Source organism: Perissodus microlepis, chromosome 12 (assembly GCF_051167445.1).
Source record: "Perissodus microlepis isolate ML-2025 ecotype Zambia chromosome 12, ASM5116744v1, whole genome shotgun sequence".
Classification (NCBI taxonomy): Eukaryota; Metazoa; Chordata; class Actinopteri; order Cichliformes; family Cichlidae; genus Perissodus; species Perissodus microlepis.
Window position 1 is genome coordinate 4,044,583 of NC_140472.1, and position 19,222 is coordinate 4,063,804.

The 19,222-nt window shown below is 40.7% G+C and overlaps 1 protein-coding gene and 1 long non-coding RNA gene across 2 annotated transcripts; one reads left to right on the top strand and one right to left on the bottom strand.

Moving 5' to 3' along the window:
- Positions 1-1,634: 1,634 nt before the first annotated feature.
- Positions 1,635-7,826, bottom strand: LOC146375645 (kelch-like protein 10). The gene is made up of 5 exons (XM_084946931.1): positions 7,489-7,826; positions 6,067-6,553; positions 4,479-5,072; positions 2,576-2,725; positions 1,635-2,341 (listed from the first exon to the last, which is right to left on the bottom strand). Exons 1-5 carry the CDS (start codon positions 7,620-7,622, stop codon positions 2,042-2,044), a joined length of 1,665 nt encoding a protein of 554 aa, XP_084803057.1. The 5' UTR covers positions 7,623-7,826; the 3' UTR covers positions 1,635-2,041.
- A 14-nt stretch (positions 7,827-7,840) lies between these two features.
- LOC146375646 (uncharacterized) lies at positions 7,841-16,887 on the top strand. Its single transcript, XR_014801838.1, has 3 exons — positions 7,841-8,408; positions 14,330-15,792; positions 16,377-16,887. It is a non-coding gene; the product is annotated as an uncharacterized LOC146375646 (long non-coding RNA).
- The last annotated feature ends 2,335 nt before the right edge of the window (positions 16,888-19,222 follow it).

The following is a 19,222-nucleotide window of genomic DNA, read 5'->3' on the forward strand; positions in this document are numbered from 1 at the left end:
AGGATTTGGTGTTCTTAATGGATGGATGATTAAGTGGATGGGTGGTGGACCATGTACATCTACTTGTGTGGTCTTTGCCTGTAAGAGCTCCGTTGCCTGCTTATATTTCATATCTGAAGATAAGGGTATCAACTTGACACAAATGTTCAACGTGTATTTTTCTTCCTGCGGGTTGTTTTGTGATTACAGTGAATAGAAGTGGCTCAGGTGACTCACCAAGAGACGTTATAATGCCCATCCCAGCGTTGTCCTTACTGTGGCAGTAAGGACAACGCTGTGCTCTCTTAGTTCCATACTGAAGCTTTTCTCTAGGTCTGAGAAGGACCTATAGATTTGGTTAGTCAGATCCAATACAGATGTGTGGTTTTACTTTGGAGAAGCACTTTAGTTAGGGGACTGTGCAAATGGGGGTAGCATTACTTAAATTTATCCGGATAACTCTGTTCAGCAACATTAATTAAGTCAGAGGTGAATGTACTGTCAATTGAAACCCCAGAGTCTTTTTTAACTTAGTTCTTTGTCCTCTATCTGCTGGTAAAGATGTCGAAAGGCCACAGAATGCTAGATAAAGCTAGATAAAATGCATCATCCTTCATCAAAGTTGAATTGGTCAAGGTCCAAATGCTCATTTTGTGGTTTCAGAAATGGGATTTCACAAACCAGTGGGAAACATCATGCTGACTATGTCCATGTTTTATAAACAGCCTATGACCATGTCATGGAAAAAGGTGAGTAGTGTTAAAGAACAGAAGCAATAATAAGAAAAATGAATTAACAAACACTTTTTTGTACCAAAGCTATAATATGTTGTTAAACTTCTAGTTTTATTACAAGCATTTATCTCAAGCTAAACAGTGGTGTCTAAAGAGAAAATGTATATTCCTTGACTGGTTGGTGAGTGGTTGCTAGCTGTTGATAAAAAATGGTCGCTAAGAGGATTTTGGACAAAAAACCTTGTTATTGCTTGGTTTGCCAGCAGATTGCCACTGATTGTCTCTTGTAATTTAGATAAAAGTATTCCACCTTTCTGCAAACACTCTCCAACAAGTCACAAAGTGGCAGTGAAAGTTGAAAAAGTTTATGTAAACTGGAAATGAAGACCGTTCACTGGTACTTCAGTGATTTCCAGGTTAAATTACATTTGTCATATTTTTATCAGTGTTTTTGGTAATTTGCAAGTATTTGCAAAAAAGTTACTTTTTTCCATGCTTCCACTTTTTCCCCTATGGGCAACAATCTGCATGCAATTACAGCAATCACAAGGAGGCTTTAAATGAAGCATGGTATACCCTTTTGTGCCCTACAGTATTTCATGTAGCAACCTCCAGGAACCACTCACCAACTGATTTGGGAATACACATTTTTCTTTATGAGCTGGGGCTGCCAGAGGATCGCTGACTGATGTCTGGGCATGTGATCAAGGCCTTAGTAAGATGTTGAGCCTTCTCATGCTGCCATAACGACTTCAAACAAAATAAAGGGCATTTCATTTACAGGTTCCTATTGTAAATTCCTGTGTTTCAAAATAATTTCAAACGCTATAAATTTAAATGCCACAATATATTCTACAGACTGGGTTTCAGAAAACACATCAGCATTATTTCAATAAGGAGACATCAATCAAAGGAACTGAACATGATTTATTGATGTGCAGAATTCAATTTGAGGTATTTGCCAGTTAGACTCTGATGGTCCATCCTGGCAGAATGGAATTGGAGCAGTGATGGGGATTAGGGCAGGACCCCCTGGAGTCTAGACGCTGGTGGTAGAGATGAAGATGGCGGCTTGAATGGATCACCTATTAGTGAAGAAACGATTTGACTTTTACCAATGGGACCTTAAGATCATAGCTGTCAACCTCCCTTGTGGCCATAAAATGTGGAAGCTGCAATGCCCATCATGTTGAAAAGAAAGTTCAAGTTCTCTGTTCAGCTAAAAGAGACTTTTGCACTGGGATGTCAGACCTCAGGATCTTAAGAAGAAAAACAGCCAGTTTTTTATTGATGAAAAATGTATTTCTTTATTTCTTCATGTGAAATAATTATGGAAGATAAGCAGTCAGATCGGGGTGTCGCTTCAGAACGCAACAACTGACAGCACCTTGGGTCATCCCTTTGTCGCTGACAATGTACCACCTGTTGGTCTTTTCATCATAGCACTCCAGATTGCAGAATAAGCCGCCATTGTGGAAACCTCCAACCACATACAGCTGGTCCTCCAGCACTGCAATGCCGAAGTTTTTGCGAGGGTGTAACATGGGAGCAACGTTGCGCCAGTGTCTTGTTCTTGGGTCATATGCGATGACACTACACAACTGAGTAATACCGTTAAAGCCACCAACCTGTGCAGACAAAGGACTTGTTACAGTCTGTAATGTAAAAATGTTCTGTTGTAAAAAAGTAAATAGGTCTCCAGATTCCAAAATATCTGATTCTAGGGTAATTATAGAAATCACATTCCAATAATCCAGTACATGGTACTTGGAAAATAATACAGACTCCCAAATACAGGTACAGTAAACATTCCATGTTTGAATTTCTGTCCGTAGTAAGAGTATGTTTTAAGCTCTTCTTACTACATAGATTTCGTTATTGTAGGCGACCACGGCTCCCCCAGTCCTCCCGGTTTCCATGGGTGTGATCAGTGTCCACTGGTTGGTGTCAGGGTTGTAGGACTCAGCACATGACAGAGGTTCATCTCCAGCAAGACCACCACAAATGTACACCTAGAAATTAAAATCACGTTTAAGTCAAAATTACTAGAATTAAATGTTTCAGCTTCCAGAAAAAACTTAAAAACACTAAAAATGTCTGTGAAGGTTCTCAGTCATCCAGGTCATCGTATTCTAAGGAGCTTGGAAAGAAAAGCATCTGGACTTCTTTAAGTTGCTTGAAGACGTTTCACCTCTCATCTGAGAAGCTTCTTCAGTTCTAAGAGTCAAATGGTGGAGAGTCCCAGATTTAAGCCCTGTGGGAGTTTCCCCCCAAGAGGGACAAAGGACCCCCTGATGATCCTCTACCTAATTACATGAGCCAAGGTGTGAAAGAGGGTGTGGGTCACAATCAGCCAGGGTTTCAGGTGAGCTCATTGTGAAACCTGGCCCCACCCTATCATGTGATTTCCTGAGGTCAGATGGCCCAGGATGTGAGTGGGCATTAAGACGTCTGGGAAGAGAACTCAAAACTGGATTATAGATGGCAGACAGCTGGTGTCGTAAGCCACCGCCTCTGTTCAAAGATGGTCGCTCACAGTGGTCATAAATGGCTTCTTTCACTCCTCTTTCAAACCATCTGTCCTCTCTGTCCAAAATGTGAACATTGGCATCCTCGAAAGAGTGACCTTTGTCCTTTAGATGCAGATGGACTGCTGAGTCTTGTCCCGTGGAGGTGGCTCTTCGATGTTGTGCCATGCGCTTGTGAAAAACTAAAAATGTTTTCATCAGATTTCTGTGTAGCTACTTTGCATAATAGTAGTAAAAATCTAAAAATGATGGTGTTATCCTAAAACATTTAGTTTTAGCAGAGGTTTGCTGCATTTATTTTCTGTATTTTGCAGACTTAGAAAATATGGATGCAGAAATTATAAAATTGCTATTTTTCACGATGTGAGGGTGAAGTAACCATAACCTTCTCCCTGAGCTGTTGGATTAATGGTAATAGAAATATTTAGCTTAAAAATAAAATATTATAAAACTGATACAATTCATAAACTATTCATATTTTCCACAGAAAGGTCCAGTGATGATTAAGCCCTCAAGCTGAAAAGTACATTTGCAAATCAGTGCCATGTTAAGCAAAACAAATAAAACAGGAATAAAGAAATTGCCAAGCCATAATATTCTTTTTAAAAAAACATATATTTACTGAGATTAAATTAACAAAAAGATCCCAGCCGAACCAAAAAAACCCCAAAACAATCCTTTGCAGGATTGTTATAAGTTTGCAAGAAAAAAAGTACCAACCAAGGAAAGAATGTCTTTCTCAATACTCATGACATTAATCTAAAAAAAATATTCACTTTTTAAAAATTACTCCCATTGGCCAGCTTTATAAGACTATTAAAAAAATGTTTTTTGCACAGGAGCTCACAGAAAAGTAATATTTTACTGTGCTCTCATGTTCCAGTGCATAAATGCGTTGGTTGGCTGGCTCCAAAAGATAATAAATCCCCATATGTTGTAAATCCAACTACATAGCCTTAAAAATCATTTTTACAGCCAGACACAAAAGACCAAAAAAAACCTAATCCATATGGATAGCGTCCTAGCTAAAATTTGGGTTTGTGACTGCTTTGGGAAGTGTACTGACAGATTAAGGCATTGGCATCTTTTGGTGCATTTCTAATGGAATTATTTGACTGTACATTTTATTGACGCAGCTTGTTAACCAAGGTTGTTAGCATTACCAGTTAACTTTGTCCACCACTTTCTCCACAAAACCAACATGGCAGAGATCTTCCACTACCTCAATTCCACTTACCTTGCCGTGTAGTGTTGCAGCACCAGCTTCTGTCCTGCGCTTGTGCATTGATGCAATCATAGTCCACTGGTTGGTGTCAGGCTCATATCGTTCTGCAGTTTTCAGTTTCTTTTGTTTTTGGCACCCTCCCATAGCATATATGCAGCCATTCAGTGTGGCCACACTGAGAAAGCCCCGCTCTTCATGCATCGACCCCACCTCTGTCCAGGTTTGGCTGGTGAGGCTGAACCTTCTCACACAACTTGAATAGCTTATGAAATCAAAACCTCCGATGCAATAGACACATCCATTGAGGTGAGCACAACCGTAGAATCCCAGAGAAGCATTGTGTCTCCAGCTCAGCGGCACCCAGTGGTCAGCTCGGACATTGTACAACTCAATCTTGTCACTTGGGAAATGACTCACCCATCCACCAACGGCCAATAAGACTTCAGACGGCAGGCGTGTTTGGGGCATAGGTCTCTCCATAATGGACTCATTTAGCATCTTTAATGCAGTGGTTACCATATTCATGCATGCCGGACTACTGCTCACCACATCAATTCTGCTCACAGTGCCAACCAAGTACTCAGTGGGTATTAATAGTAGGCGGACCTGGATGAAAACAAGAATCATAAGGGAAAAAGGCAAGAAATACAACATTAGACTGTATATAAGAGTTGGATGTAGCCACCATGCCACCACCCATTAGTGAAGTATAGCACTATCCCTATAATCAAAATGTCATGGAATCACCCAGATAGCTATGGTAGCTCCTGGCATCGCCTCCAATCAGCTGTGGCATTGCCCTTAAAGACCCTAACATTACCTGTAAAGAGCCACAGCATCACCTGCCAAACAGCAATGGCAGGTCATGGCATTACCTCCAAACAAGCAGTGGTGCCACAGTCAAGTTTCAATGCCATTATCTGAGCACTGAGTAACCTCCTGCTGTAGAAACAGGTCCCACAATGAGGGTGTGTCCTGTTGTAAATGCCTAAGGACCAGTCAGTAAGTTCTGGCAGAACACGATGGGCATAGTCAACTTTTCTGTCAGAAAAGCTAAAGTGCAGTTCAGACACATTATCAATAATGCACTTCTGAAACTACAAAACAACGGCCAGTTTTATCTGGACGCAAGTGTAAATAATACTTTTACAATTTATTAAGGACTAAATGATGAGCACCTTCTGATGCACACTCCCAAGTGAATTAAAAACACCCCCACCCCACCCCCCCAATGTGATTAAGAATGAAGAAGAATGATTCCCCTACATTAACTCTATTACCAAGCCTTAAGTTTGAGTAATTCTGCCATTGCAATTTTAGCTTTTTACACGTCAGCCATAAAAGGCTGATGGGCGAGCAGGTGGGCGGCCTGGACACCCAACTCTGTAAACACAATAGTGTACAATCAAACTTCTTTTTTTTTTTTGCATCAGGCATCAAGCTTATGTTTTATTTTTTTATTCCTAATTCAAATTGCTACAGCGGAAGTTACTTTCTATACTTTCAAACTGTACCATTCATTCAACAGCCCCTCACTGAGTAATAAACAAAATAAATGCACTTAGAGGAGCAATTAAATTGATATCCCATTTTCAGTTACCTGCTTGAGCAGTGCGGGCATGTCACACCCACGTTCCACAGGGGAATAGTTGATCCATCTGAGAATGGCCTCAAACACAGTGCTCTCATGCTTCACATTGAGCTCATCGTTCTCGATAAGATCTGATAGTTGCTGCACAGAGAGCTGCAGGAACTCCAAGGAGAGTGCACCAACCTCTTCAAAGTGATGGAGGATGTAGAGAAAGGCCTTTCCCCTGAGGTCAGGACAGTTGTGTAAGTGTGCCAGATTGTAGATACTGACGCAGTTATTTACACAAAGCTTCCTCTCCAGGAAGTCGCAGCAGGCTTGAATGACGCCAGTCACGATAAAGTGGTCTGCTTCCACCAACAGCTCCAGTACATTGTCCTCCGTCACCACAACAGATTGGGTATAGGCATATTCCAAAATGAGGCTCATTGCTTTTGGAGACACAGTGGGGAAGTTGTAGACCTCGTTTGATGGTAGTGGTTTGTAGCAGAAGAGATCCCTGTGCAGATTCAGATCAGCATTTTCACATTGTCTCTCTGTCATGGAACTTAAAAAGTACCTGATGTCGTGCAGCTCATAGTTAAATAGCATTTGTATAATTTTTCAGCTGCATGCTTACTTGAGCAAGCTGTGATCAAAGAGATATGAAATTAAAGTAACAAAAATCTAAAATGACTTGATTTCAAATGGGCAATCTCCTATTTAAGGTCATCTATTCAGACATGTGCAGAAAAACATTCAGCATTGCTGCTATGTTTAGACAGACAGAAAGATATAGAGTTGTCTAGGCATTGTAGCAAATATTCCTATACAGTAACAGGGTTAGGGCGACAGGGGACAGCAGGCATTAAATAGCTGCAAATATAATAACTGAATTTCACATTATCAAATTTACTGACTAGACAGTATTGGAAAGAGCGGACATGTCCCACTGCAACAGAAATGGCATATCATTGGCCACCTCTCAGTCTGGCCCTAAATTGATTACCTGCCTATTTAGACATACAATTTCAGCTAAACTGGTGAAGGCACAGCTAATATCACCACTGATGTGGTCCTTTTGGTGCAGGCCAGTTTGTGCACAAATTTATTAGAACTGCTGCTGCTGTTGTCGTGCTGATGAAATATAATGAGAAAGCCAGTTTATAGCGTCTGTAATCTTTCAAACTACCTCTTAAAGGCTCATTGTGGAGTCAAACACAAACCTACACTATATATGTATCCCAACAAACCTCCCAAAATAAATAACTAAATAAAAATACAGGACTGATTTTTTTTTTTCCCCCTAAAAATTGCTCCAGAACATTTCTAGTGATCAAAAAGTACAGTGTAACATTGAAACCTCCCAATACCTGCTGCACTGTGTTACATGAAAACTTTGAAGTAGGATAAATGCAGAACCAAACCACAGCCAAACAACACAGGCCTGCTCACCTGAAGTATGCACTGCAGTTACAGAGGATGATCCTGTGAATTTTAAACTCAACATCTCCAGCTCGGATCACAGAGTCACAAAACTGTCCCTCCAGAAAAAGCTCACTAAAGACAGTACTACAGGTGCTGTTCATTATTCAGATGTTACTCAAGATGTTTAAACTTCTAAAAAATCTCCTGTTTAGTGTTTTCCTTTAGAGATCTGCCTACAGTTTGTAAGGTACTTTGTCTAAATTACTGATTACGTTAACTTATGCTGCCTGGAAAGTGTCACTACTCTGTTTATATTTGAAAATCATAGTGCATCATTCGGTTCTTCCGTTAATTGCCTGTGTGCACGTTAGCATATGCTACTTCCGGTGCGGAAACGCCTTTGGGGAGCTTTGTTTCCGGTGTCCTATTCGCGCCTGGTTTATGGTCCAAAACAAGTTAAGCAAATGAATGAATCAAGCGGCGATTTACATTTCTATAGATGTCTTGGGCATTTACCCAATATATCTGTAAATGATGTTCATCGACTTGTTGATATTTTTTCCCTGCACCTCAGGGCAAAAGAGAAAATGGATTCAAATGTTATATTTCTCAGCTGTCCCTCGTTTATCGCGGGTGTTATGTTCTAAAAATAACCAGCGATAGGTGAAATCAAGTAGCCAATTTTATCTTTTGACGGTGCAAAACGTTTCGTGGACATCGTGGACATACAGTACTGCACTTCAGAGTCACACTGCTAACGATCGATGCAGCGATTCTGTACTGTACAGGAGAGACGTCACGGAGGAGATCGTCTGCAGCGATCAGGACGCAGGACACAATGTGACGTAAAAAAAAAATAAGCATGCAAACTTGCACTAAAAAATCTGCGAAACTAGCGAGGTGAAAGGTGAACCGCGTTATAGCGAGGGACCGCTGTAATTTTTAATGTAAGTCACAACATACCCTTTGTACATACTAATGTATAGAAACCCTTACCAGCAATCATTCATTTTTTGTGTGGCTTTTTTCACGTTTTGTTAACATGCTGTGTAGGTGTGTACTTGACTAGCTGATCTCGACATAATGGGGGAAACATCTGGTTTGACTATTCTTCACCTGTAGTTTGAATGCTGAACATTTGCCTGTTTAAATCATAAGACCAGTCACTATACAGAGATGTGCTTCTGAATGTGGACGATGTGTCTTCTGCTGCAGTGATGCAGTTCTGCTTGTGTTGAGTGATGTAAACAACTGATCGATCTAAACTCTTTAGACGTCAAAATTGATCATTAGATTTTTTATGACACAACAGTGGTGAGTGTTCCCACCTTCTCCTCTTTGTAACTTAACGCGATCTTTCCGTTTTCGAGTTTTGGACATGATTTTGGAGTATATCTTTGCAGTAGCGATTGACCGCAAAGTAAAGCTACCGGAAATCTACAACCCCACATCCGGTCTCAAACCAGGAATTTAGCATTTTCTCGTGCACAGGGTCAATTTGGTTCCACATATTTGTGTGAGCAAACATTCTCTGTCATGAACTTAAACAAGAACCGATTGAGATCAAGGATGAGTGACTCCCACTTGCGTGATATTTTATGCATCTCAACCACTGCCCTCAAAGCAGACCTAATTGCTTTACTAAAATCTAGATCTCAGTATCACCCCTCTCATTAGTCCAGGGATGCCCAAATTCTGTACTGGAGAGCTGCTATGCATGTTTTAGTTCTTTCTGGTTTAGCACAGTTGAATCAAATGAAGAGCAGGCCTCCAGGAGTGACATCCCTGCATTACTCATGTGTTTCTGAACAGTAAAAAGCATAAAGCATGCTAATGCAATACACAAAAGGAAACGTATTTTGTTAAACTCTTAAGATTTGGTTTTAACTGTTGATGTTATGCTCTTAATTCATAGTTGAGTGTGTTGTGTACATATTGTGTAAATTTACAAATGTGTTTATTTCTTGCAGCAAGTGAACTTCCAGTTGTGCAATCTTCCAGTAGATGTGAAAAACTTTGTCTTCCTGAAAGGTCTTGTAAAAGTCAAAGGGCGAAATTCACTTTAAAAAAAACTTTATTGATAACAGAACACTTTTCATTACTTATAACTCCTGTTTAAATGTTCATTAGGCAAAGATATTGCAAACTCATGGAAATTTAGGGTATTCTATACAGTTTGTTCAATGTTGTCTGACTCTCCAGATATAAATGAAAGGCGGAATTGTGTCTTTAGAGTTGTAAATGCTTGCCTGAGTGTCTTTTATTTAGGTACATTTCTATTTTAAAAATAAAGGTAATTGTGACTATTAAAATTGTTCTTCATTATATTTTCATGTAACTTTGTTATGAAAAAAAAAGTCAAAAGGAACCATTGGCCCCCAGGCATCTTCACTTTATAAAATTTGGCCCTCTTTGCAAAAAGTTTGGACACCCCTGGCCTACATAATAAGAAGTACACACTTGGAGTTTTTTTAAATTAAAAAAACTGTTCGATACTAGGGCTGCCATGATTAGTCGACTAGTCACGATTACGTCGATTATCAAAATCGTCGACGACTAATTTAATAGTCGACGCGTCGTTTGAAGCTTTGTAAGATCCCAAAAGACACAGGAATAAGTAGTAGGATTTGAGAGTGTAATAACGGACTGAAACAGAAGATGGCAGCACTGCATGTACAAGGATGCCAGCTGCCGTTAAACCCCAAAGAAGAAGAAGCAGTGTCCCAGAATTCATAGCGCGGCCCTGCTTTTTTCCAAAAATGGCAGCAGCTAATTAGTTTTAATATTACTCTTATTATTCTTTCTGGGTCACAAAATAAATGTTTAACATATTTCAGGCGAGAATGTAACTGTGTAAACTTCAAATATGTGCTCAGTTTATCAAGACACCACATATTTTCAAAAGCACCCCGACATTTTCGGAGACGTCTGTTACCCACTAGCTCGATAGCTAGCTGGGGTTCAAGGCTCGCTAGAGCCGGTGAGAACACCAGACTCCTGGCAAATCGTTTTCAAACCCACCGCCGTCTTTCGCTACTCAGGTTAAACATGATATCTAAGTCACTTAGATAACTTGAAAATGTTATTGTTTGGCTTTTTCCAGTATTTTATTTGTTCCTGAGTAAATCGGTTTGGCTGAGATTAAAGTTATAGTTTATACAGTCATTGGTTTTTACACAGCTGAATAAACGTCAACCAGACAACTGATCATCAGAAGTGTGAGATGCTCGAGAATATACTCCGGTGTCCTGTTATATTTTAGATAGCAAGGAGCAGACGGCTGAGTTTATTAAACTTCACCGAAACAATCTGCAAATTTAATTAAAATTTAATAAACTATCATCTTGTCTTTATTTTTTAGTTAGCACATACACTTAAAGCTGTAAGCTAATGATAGTTATATAAGAGCAGATGCATGCTGGTGCAATAAGCTCTACGTTGCATGATCTGATTAGTGGACTAATCGCAAAAATAATCGGTGACTAGTCGACTATCAAAATAATCGTTTGTGGCAGCCCTATTCGATACTGTCAATCATGAAATTCTAATAAAAAAAAATGGAAAGTATGGGTTTAGGGGAGTGGTTTTGGACTGATAAAAAGCTATGTAGTGAATATGCAACAATATGTACAAATAAATGAGTAGGAATCTAAATTGATGGATGTTGCTTGTGACATACCTCAAAGATCAGTATTAGGTCCAAAAGAATTCATGGATTCTTTATTGTCATTCGCATCACATGTTTACGTGAGGTGGAACGAAAATTACGTGCACGTGGTCCCGGAGCGAAAGAAACAGAGTAACGAAGAAACAGAATAAAACGAAAACAGAATAACAAGTAATAAGTATTACAAATAAATTAAGTGCAGCAACCTGAGTATTATAAATGCAAGTATTAAAGTAATACAAATAAAATAAATAGAGTGCAACAACCTGAGTACCAGTATGGAGTATAGATATAGAAATGTAGGTATAAATACTTTAGCAGCAAATGGCATGATGTCTAGCATTGATAAAGTGACGATGTCAGTAGTGATTAGGTGCTACAATAACAGTTCTTGTCCATTATTGACTGAGAAGTCTCACAGTTTCTGGAATGAAGCTGTTTCTCTGTCTGGTGGTTTTGCATTTAATGCTCCTCAGCCTCCTGCCTGAGGGGCAGAAGGTTTATTATGTATAAAAATGATATTTTCCAAGTATCGAAGATTCTAAAGTTTGTAATATTTGCAGATGACACAAATATATTTTGTTCAGGTGTGGAATTGCCACAGGTTTTGGAGGTGATCACACAGGAATTAAAGATATTAAAGAAGTGGTTTGATATAAATAAATTATCATTAAATCTAGATAAAAGCAAATTTATGTTATTTGGAAACCATAAGAAAAATATCGAAGTAGAAATATGTGTTGACAATGTATATTTAGAAAGAGTAAATGAAATAAAATTTCTTGGTGTGATCATTGACCACACCATCATTGTTAGGGGGAAATTGGAAAGGGGGCATTGCCGTTCTGGGGAAAACAAATCAAATCTTGGATCAGAAAGCACTTCACATATTATACTGTGCTCCACTACTACCATATATGAGCTATTGTGTAGAGGTCTGGGGAAACACATACAGAAGTAATACACAAACAATAACTATAATGCAGAAAAGGTCCATTAGAATAATAAATAATGCAGGGTACAGGGAACATACAAATGCACTCTTTATCAAACTGCATGAAATTCCAAGACTTGGTGAAGTTTAAAACAGCGCAAATAATATATAAAGCAAGAAATAAAATGCTTCCAAAAGACATCTGGAAATTGTTTATAGAAAGAGAAGGGGGGTATAACTTAAGAGGAAAATGGAATTTAAAAATACAAAGTCCTAGAACAACGACAAAGTATGTCTATCTCAATAGCGGGAGTTAAATTACGGAACAGTCAGAACAGAACAAATAAAAGAAAGTAACAACATAAACTAGGGCATGGATATATATATCGCGATATAATTTGAAGCATGTGCGGTAACGATATATATCACCATATATTCTTTTCTTCTGTATAACGTGTTTTCCACACTATAAGGCACACTTAAAATCCTTTAATTTTCTCAAAAATCAAGAGTGTGCCTTATGTATGAATTCTGGTTGTGCTTACTGACCTCGAACCGATTTAGGCGTGCAGAAATCTGTTAAAAAATGTTTTAGTACAACTTTGGTAAGCCGCACTGCTTGATGGATTGTCAGAGCATTACGGCTGCCGTAGTGAGGAGCCTCGCGGAGTAATCTGGGTCCAAAACTCCGTCGGCTTCAGGTCCCAAAGTCAAACAACACCATTTGACCGTTTTTAACAGAGTTAAAAACGGTCTAAATTCTTTCATCTTTAATAAAATCATCAGCGTTGCTGCTTTATCAGGTGTAACAATTAAGTTTAACATCCATGCATCCATGAAAACAGAATTTATTAAATTTAACGGAGTTAGAAGTTAACAGGAAGTTAGCTCGCTAGCTTACACCTAAACATGACATGTTCTGACTGAGAGATTTTTGAAACTAATTAAAACGTACAGCTCTGCTATCACTTCCAGTATAAATGAAGACAGAAAACTAAACAGCAGTGGCGTTTGCAGGGTTACTGAAGTTGGACTACCTGGTATATAATGTTGTGCTACGTGATTGCTAGCGACACAGCTATGTTAGCATAACATTAGCACAGTGAAGCTGGAGGATGAACGCCAACTTTTTTTCCACTCATTAAAAGTTAACGTGAGGGATTCTGGTGGTCAGGGACAAATGCAATCGTATAGCAGGGTGCTATACACAGGCCAAACTTCAGTCAGGAGAACAACTAAGATTATTCATCCACAATACGAGGTTAGTTATTAATATACTGCAACAACATGGGAATAGAACAGCTGCGAGAGAATTCAACATTAATGAATCAATGTTACGGAAGTGGAGGAAGCGCAGTTTTTGGCTTTCCCCATATTTCAAAAGTGCTTCATCTCTTTGCTATGACTGTCGCCCGGCATAATTTGCAGATGATAATGGTTGTAGCCGCTGCAATGCTTTCGACCAAAACAGGCGCAGCTTGATGACATCATCAACATGCGCTATCGCGATAGAGCGATATAGTCAAAATCTCTATCGTTGGCCAAATTTATATCGTTTATCGTTTATATCGCCCACCCCTAACATAAACCAGTTTAAAATAAAATATAAAAAACAAATCTTAAACAAATATAAGAATGAAGAAAACGGGGTTAACCCAGGACCGTAATTGAAGTGATGTTTTGGTTTGTTTGTTTCATTATTTGTGAATGAAATTTACATATTCTGTCTTTATTTATATGAAAGAAATGATATTGTCATTTTTTTGTTTGTTTTGCTGTTGTTTCATTTGTTTGTTTGTTTAATTTAAGACTAAAAAAAATAAATGAATGAGATGTAAAATTTGAGGGGGTAGGGACAAATAAGTGTATACTTCTGCCTACTCCTTTTCAAACAAAAGAATTGAATGATATTATGTAATGATGGTGAATGTACATGTTTGAAATAAAAATGAACTGAAGTGAAATAAATATGACCAGTCTTTGGATAAATAGTACTGCGACCACGTTTTGTACTTCTCTCGTGCATCGATGAGGTGCATTCTCACAATTCAGTACGCGCTGAATTATTGTTACTGCTGTTCACAAAAGAGGAGATGTGAGTTAATTTTGTGTGATAAGTGCCTATGGAAACTGTTTTAAGGTTCTTTAATTCTGTTATTATCGATTGCATTAAGTTGTCATATACGAAAATGAGAGGTGTATGGTCACTAGTGTTGATTAAGTTGTTTTATAATATTAATGCAAAATGTGTTCACTGCCCTGTGCAGGTTGGTCTTTTTGTTGGAGTGTGAAATTGTGCGAGTGAGACCAATAAATTCACCTGCAGCGAGCCAGGATTCAGGATCCCAGCTGCGATGGAGGAAGGTTTGCAGCCTACTTAGAAGTGACAGACGCATTACTTCCTGACAGATAAGCTTATGAGATCTCAAAACAATACACTGCCTGGGTAGTACTACTAACATTAACACTATCCACACACACTTCACACACCTGAACAGAAAAGACTGAAAAGAACTCTGAACTCTGAACTGAGTACACAGGCTGACAAACATGGACTATTGGAATTTTCTCATTGCGAATTGTTGAATGACTATTTATGGTTTTGTTTAAATAAATGTTAACTGTTCTTTTAGCTGTGTGTCCAATAAGGCAGGGAGTACATGTAACATTATGAGAAAACAGTGCTGAGCATGCTTCTGACTACTAACAACAGGCCAAACCATGGTCTCACACTGCCACCTACTGGTACAAAAATGGAGCATCAGCTACAAATATCCCAGACTAGTTACCAGGTCTATAGTTAAAACTAGTTAATTTAGAGGATTTTCAAAAGAAAATATCACTTACATTTAAAGTAAAATAGCTTAAATATAAGTTAATTCACATAAATGTGATTAGACGTTAGTGGCTATCACACATACACATTCATACTGTTGCTCTTTGATTAGATAACTCTATGGCTGCTGTCAATATACAGGCGAAGCTTACGGGTTATGCAGCCAACTTTGTAAGTTGGAACATTAAGTCTATGAATCACCCTGTTAAGCGCAAAAAGGTGCTTACACAACTGAAAAAATCTGATATGTCTTTTCCACAGGGGACTCACCTTTGTATAGCAGACCGATATAGATTGAAGACTGGTTGGGTTGTCCAAATAGTCCATTCCAACTTTAACTCTAAGACAGAGGGGTGGCCATCCTTATGGGTAAAAACGTCCCATTTCCTGTATCAACCATTTTATCTGATCCTATGGGTCCTTATTATGGGTCCGTATTATTGTGGTTGGCCAACATTATGGACTTTATGCACAACTTTATGAACTGATTTAAGCCAACATTTACGCCCCCAAATGGGATGATGAAACCTTAATTGTCTATTAATTCTCGTGAATTCTGGATATGACAACACACAATCTCATTTTAGCTGGAGGTACAAGCTGTGTGCTCTCTAACCTAGAAAGAAGCTCTAATAAGGATACTCATCCAGGGCATGCTCCGACTATATTCCTGTCCACAAAATGTTCTATTGGATAAATTCATTTGTCACTGATAAATGTCCTCTTCCACTTACTGAAACTTGCAATTATCAATCTATTGTTATTTCAGATCATACCCCCCTATTGATGAGATGGTGGTTGGATGCCTCACTGCCCTCCGCCTCTGGCAGTGGCCCTTTCTACTAAGGAGGCAAGAGTTCTGCATGTCCTGGTGACCCTCCACCTGTTTCACAGGTGGGTGCAGCCTGATCTATCTAGTGAAAGTCTAGACAGACCAGACCAGCTCAACCACACAGACACTTCCTACCCGATTTGAGGACAAAAGCAGAGTATGCAATATGTGGGACAAACAAACACACACACACACACACACAAATGGCAAATGTGAGATCATGGGAATCTAAGCAGCTTGAACCGAAAGTGACTAAAAATTGTCAAGGCTGAGCAGGACTCAAGCGCAGACTACGAATCACAATAAACATTTTTTTTTTATTTACATGACACAGAGTGCACTATATACAAGTGGGGAGAAGGGGTCCAGCGAATCCAGAGGTCCATGGAGGGTGGGGGGGCTCCACGGACTCACTGCAACTGCCACACTCACGAACAGGGTCTCAAGGCGGGGCATGGAAAATCTATATACAAGGAAAAAATGTTAAATGCCAAGCAAAGCACAAAGAGAAATCAAAATATTTCCAAAGCTAGAATTGCACTAAGGAATGTTACACAGTAGTCCAGCGACAAAGGGCTCCAAGCAACTGCCTTCAGAAGTGGCTGGTAAACAGGATGATGAACCTCAGCTGAGAAATTGCTTGCAGGTGTGAGGACAGCAACCGGGAGCCCATGATTAGGTCAGCCCAGGCATCGCGTTGTGAGCAGGGAAGCGAGAAAGAAAGTGAGAGAAACAAAAACAATTACATATGCATGTATCGTAACTGGACCATGACAGTAATATTTCCGTTTGATCAACCATCTCAACAAGTTCAATTACTTTCATTTCAAGCTGCTTACACTACATTGTTTTATGTTTTTACACAATCTCAGAAGAGGAGAGCCACTGAGGGAACGCCTTCCTCCCTCCGACTTCTCCACCGTGACCGCCACTTCTGAGAGGAATTGCCTACAGATCAAGCATGGAGTGTGCCTGAATGGACATCAGAACTCCAAGGTTCGGCCCTGTGTTGAGGGTTTTCCCAAAGGAGAGGGCCCGGCGGGCGGTGCCTCACAGCCCTCCGCCTCTGGGAGTGGCCCCTTTCTACTAAGGAGGCAAGAGGTGGCCAGGAGTCTGTCAGCGAGTTCTGCATGTCCTGGTGACCCTCCACCTGTTTCACAGGTGGGTGCAGCCTGATCTATCTAGTGGAAGTCTAGAAAGACCAGACCAACTCAACCACACAGACACTTCCTACCTGATTTGAGGACAAAAGCAGAGTATGCAATATGTGGGACAAACACACACACACACACACACTGATCAGTTGAAAGGGACAGAAGAAATGGCAAAAGTGAGAATATCTCACACACACACACAACAGAGGGGGAAGAGATAGAGAATTTGGCAAATGTGAGATCATGCTAAGCAGCTTGAACTGAAAGTGACTGGAAATGTTTACGTTTGATCAGCCACCCATCCATTCTCTGCTGTGTTTCTTTTCCAGTGTCACAGGGCAGCTCGAGCCTATCCCAGCTATCTTAGGGCGAGAAGCAGGGCACACCCTCGACAGGTCACCAGTCTGTTACAGGGCTAACACATAGACACAGAAAACCATTCGCACCTATTGCCAATTTAGACACTTTGATTACCTATTGCCACTAACTGCAGGTCGTTGGACTGTGGCAGGAAGCCGGAGTACAAGGAAAGAACCCACGCAAAAACAGGAAGAACATGCAAACTCCACACAGCGACGGTAGAGCTGAACTCAAGACCTTCTTCCTGTGCGTCAACGGTGCTAACCACTGTGCCGCCCGCGTGTGAACAACCGTCTCCCAGAAATTTATACAAGTTCAATTACTTTCTTTTCAAGCTGCTTACACTACATTGACTTATGTTTTTACACAATCTCAGAAGAGGAGAGCCACTGAGGGAACGCCTTCCGCCCTCTGACGCCTCCACCGTGACCGCCACTTCTGAGAGGAATTGCCTACAGATCAAGCATGGAGTGTGCCTGAATGGACATCAGAACTCCAAGGTTTGGCCCTGTGTTGAGGGTTTTCCCAAAGGAGAGGGCCCGGCGGACGGTGCCTCACAGCCCTCCGCCTCTGGGAGTGGCCCCTTTCTACTAAGGAGGCAAGAGGTGGCCAGGAGTCTGTCAGCGAGTTCTGCATGTCCTGGTGACCCTCCACCTGTTTCACAGGTGGGTGCAGCCTGATCTATCTAGTGAAAGTCTAGACAGACCAGACCAGCTCAACCACACAGACACTTCCTACCTGATTTGAGGACAAAAGCAGAGTATGCAATATGTGGGACAAACACACACACACACAACAGAGGGGGAAGAGATAGAGAATTTGGCAAATGTGAGATCATGCTAAGCAGCTTGAACTGAAAGTGACTGGAAATGTTTACGTTTGATCAGCCACCCATCCATTCTCTGCTGTGTTTCTTTTCCAGTGTCACAGGGCAGCTCGAGCCTATCCCAGCTATCTTAGGGCGAGAAGCAGGGCACACCCTCGACAGGTCACCAGTCTGTTACAGGGCTAACACATAGACACAGAAAACCATTCGCACCTATCGCCAATTTACACTCTTCGATTACCTATTGCCACTAACTGCAGGTCGTTGGACTGTGGCAGGAAGCCGGAGTACAAGGAAAGAACCCACGCAAAAACAGGAAGAACATGCAAACTCCACACAGAGCGACGGTAGAGCTGAACTCAAGACCTTCTTCCTGTGCGTCAACGGTGCTAACCACTGTGCCGCCCGCGTGTGAGCAACCGTCTCCCAGAAATTTATACAAGTTCAATTACTTTCTTTTCAAGCTGCTTACACTACATTGACTTATGTTTTTACACAATCTCAGAAGAGGAGAGCCACTGAGGGAACGCCTTCCGCCCTCTGACGCCTCCACCGTGACCGCCACTTCTGAGAGGAATTGCCTACAGATCAAGCATGGAGTGTGCCTGAATGGACATACAGAACTCCAAGGTTCGGCCCAGTGTTGAGGGTTCTCCCAAAGGAGAGGGCCCGGCGGGCGGTGCCTCACAGCCCTCCGCCTCTGTGAGTGGCCCCTTTCTACTAAGGAGGCAAGAGGTGGCCAGGAGTCTGTCAGCGAGTTCTGCATGTCCTGGTGACCCTCCACCTGTTTCACAGGTGGGTGCAGCCTGATCTATCTAGTGAAAGTCTAGACAGACCAGACCAGCTCAACCACACAGACACTTCCTACCTGATTTGAGGACAAAAGCAGAGTATGCAATATGTGGGACAAACACACACACACACACACACACACACACACACACACACACACACACACTCACTCACTGATCAGTTGAAAGGGACAGAAGAAATGGCAAAAGTGAGAATATCTCACACACACACACAATAGAGGGGGAAGAGATAGAGAATTTGGCAAATGTGAGATCATGCTAAGCAGCTTGAACTGAAAGTGACTGGAAATGTTTACGTTTGATCAGCCACCCATCCATTCTCTGCTGTGTTTCTTTTCCA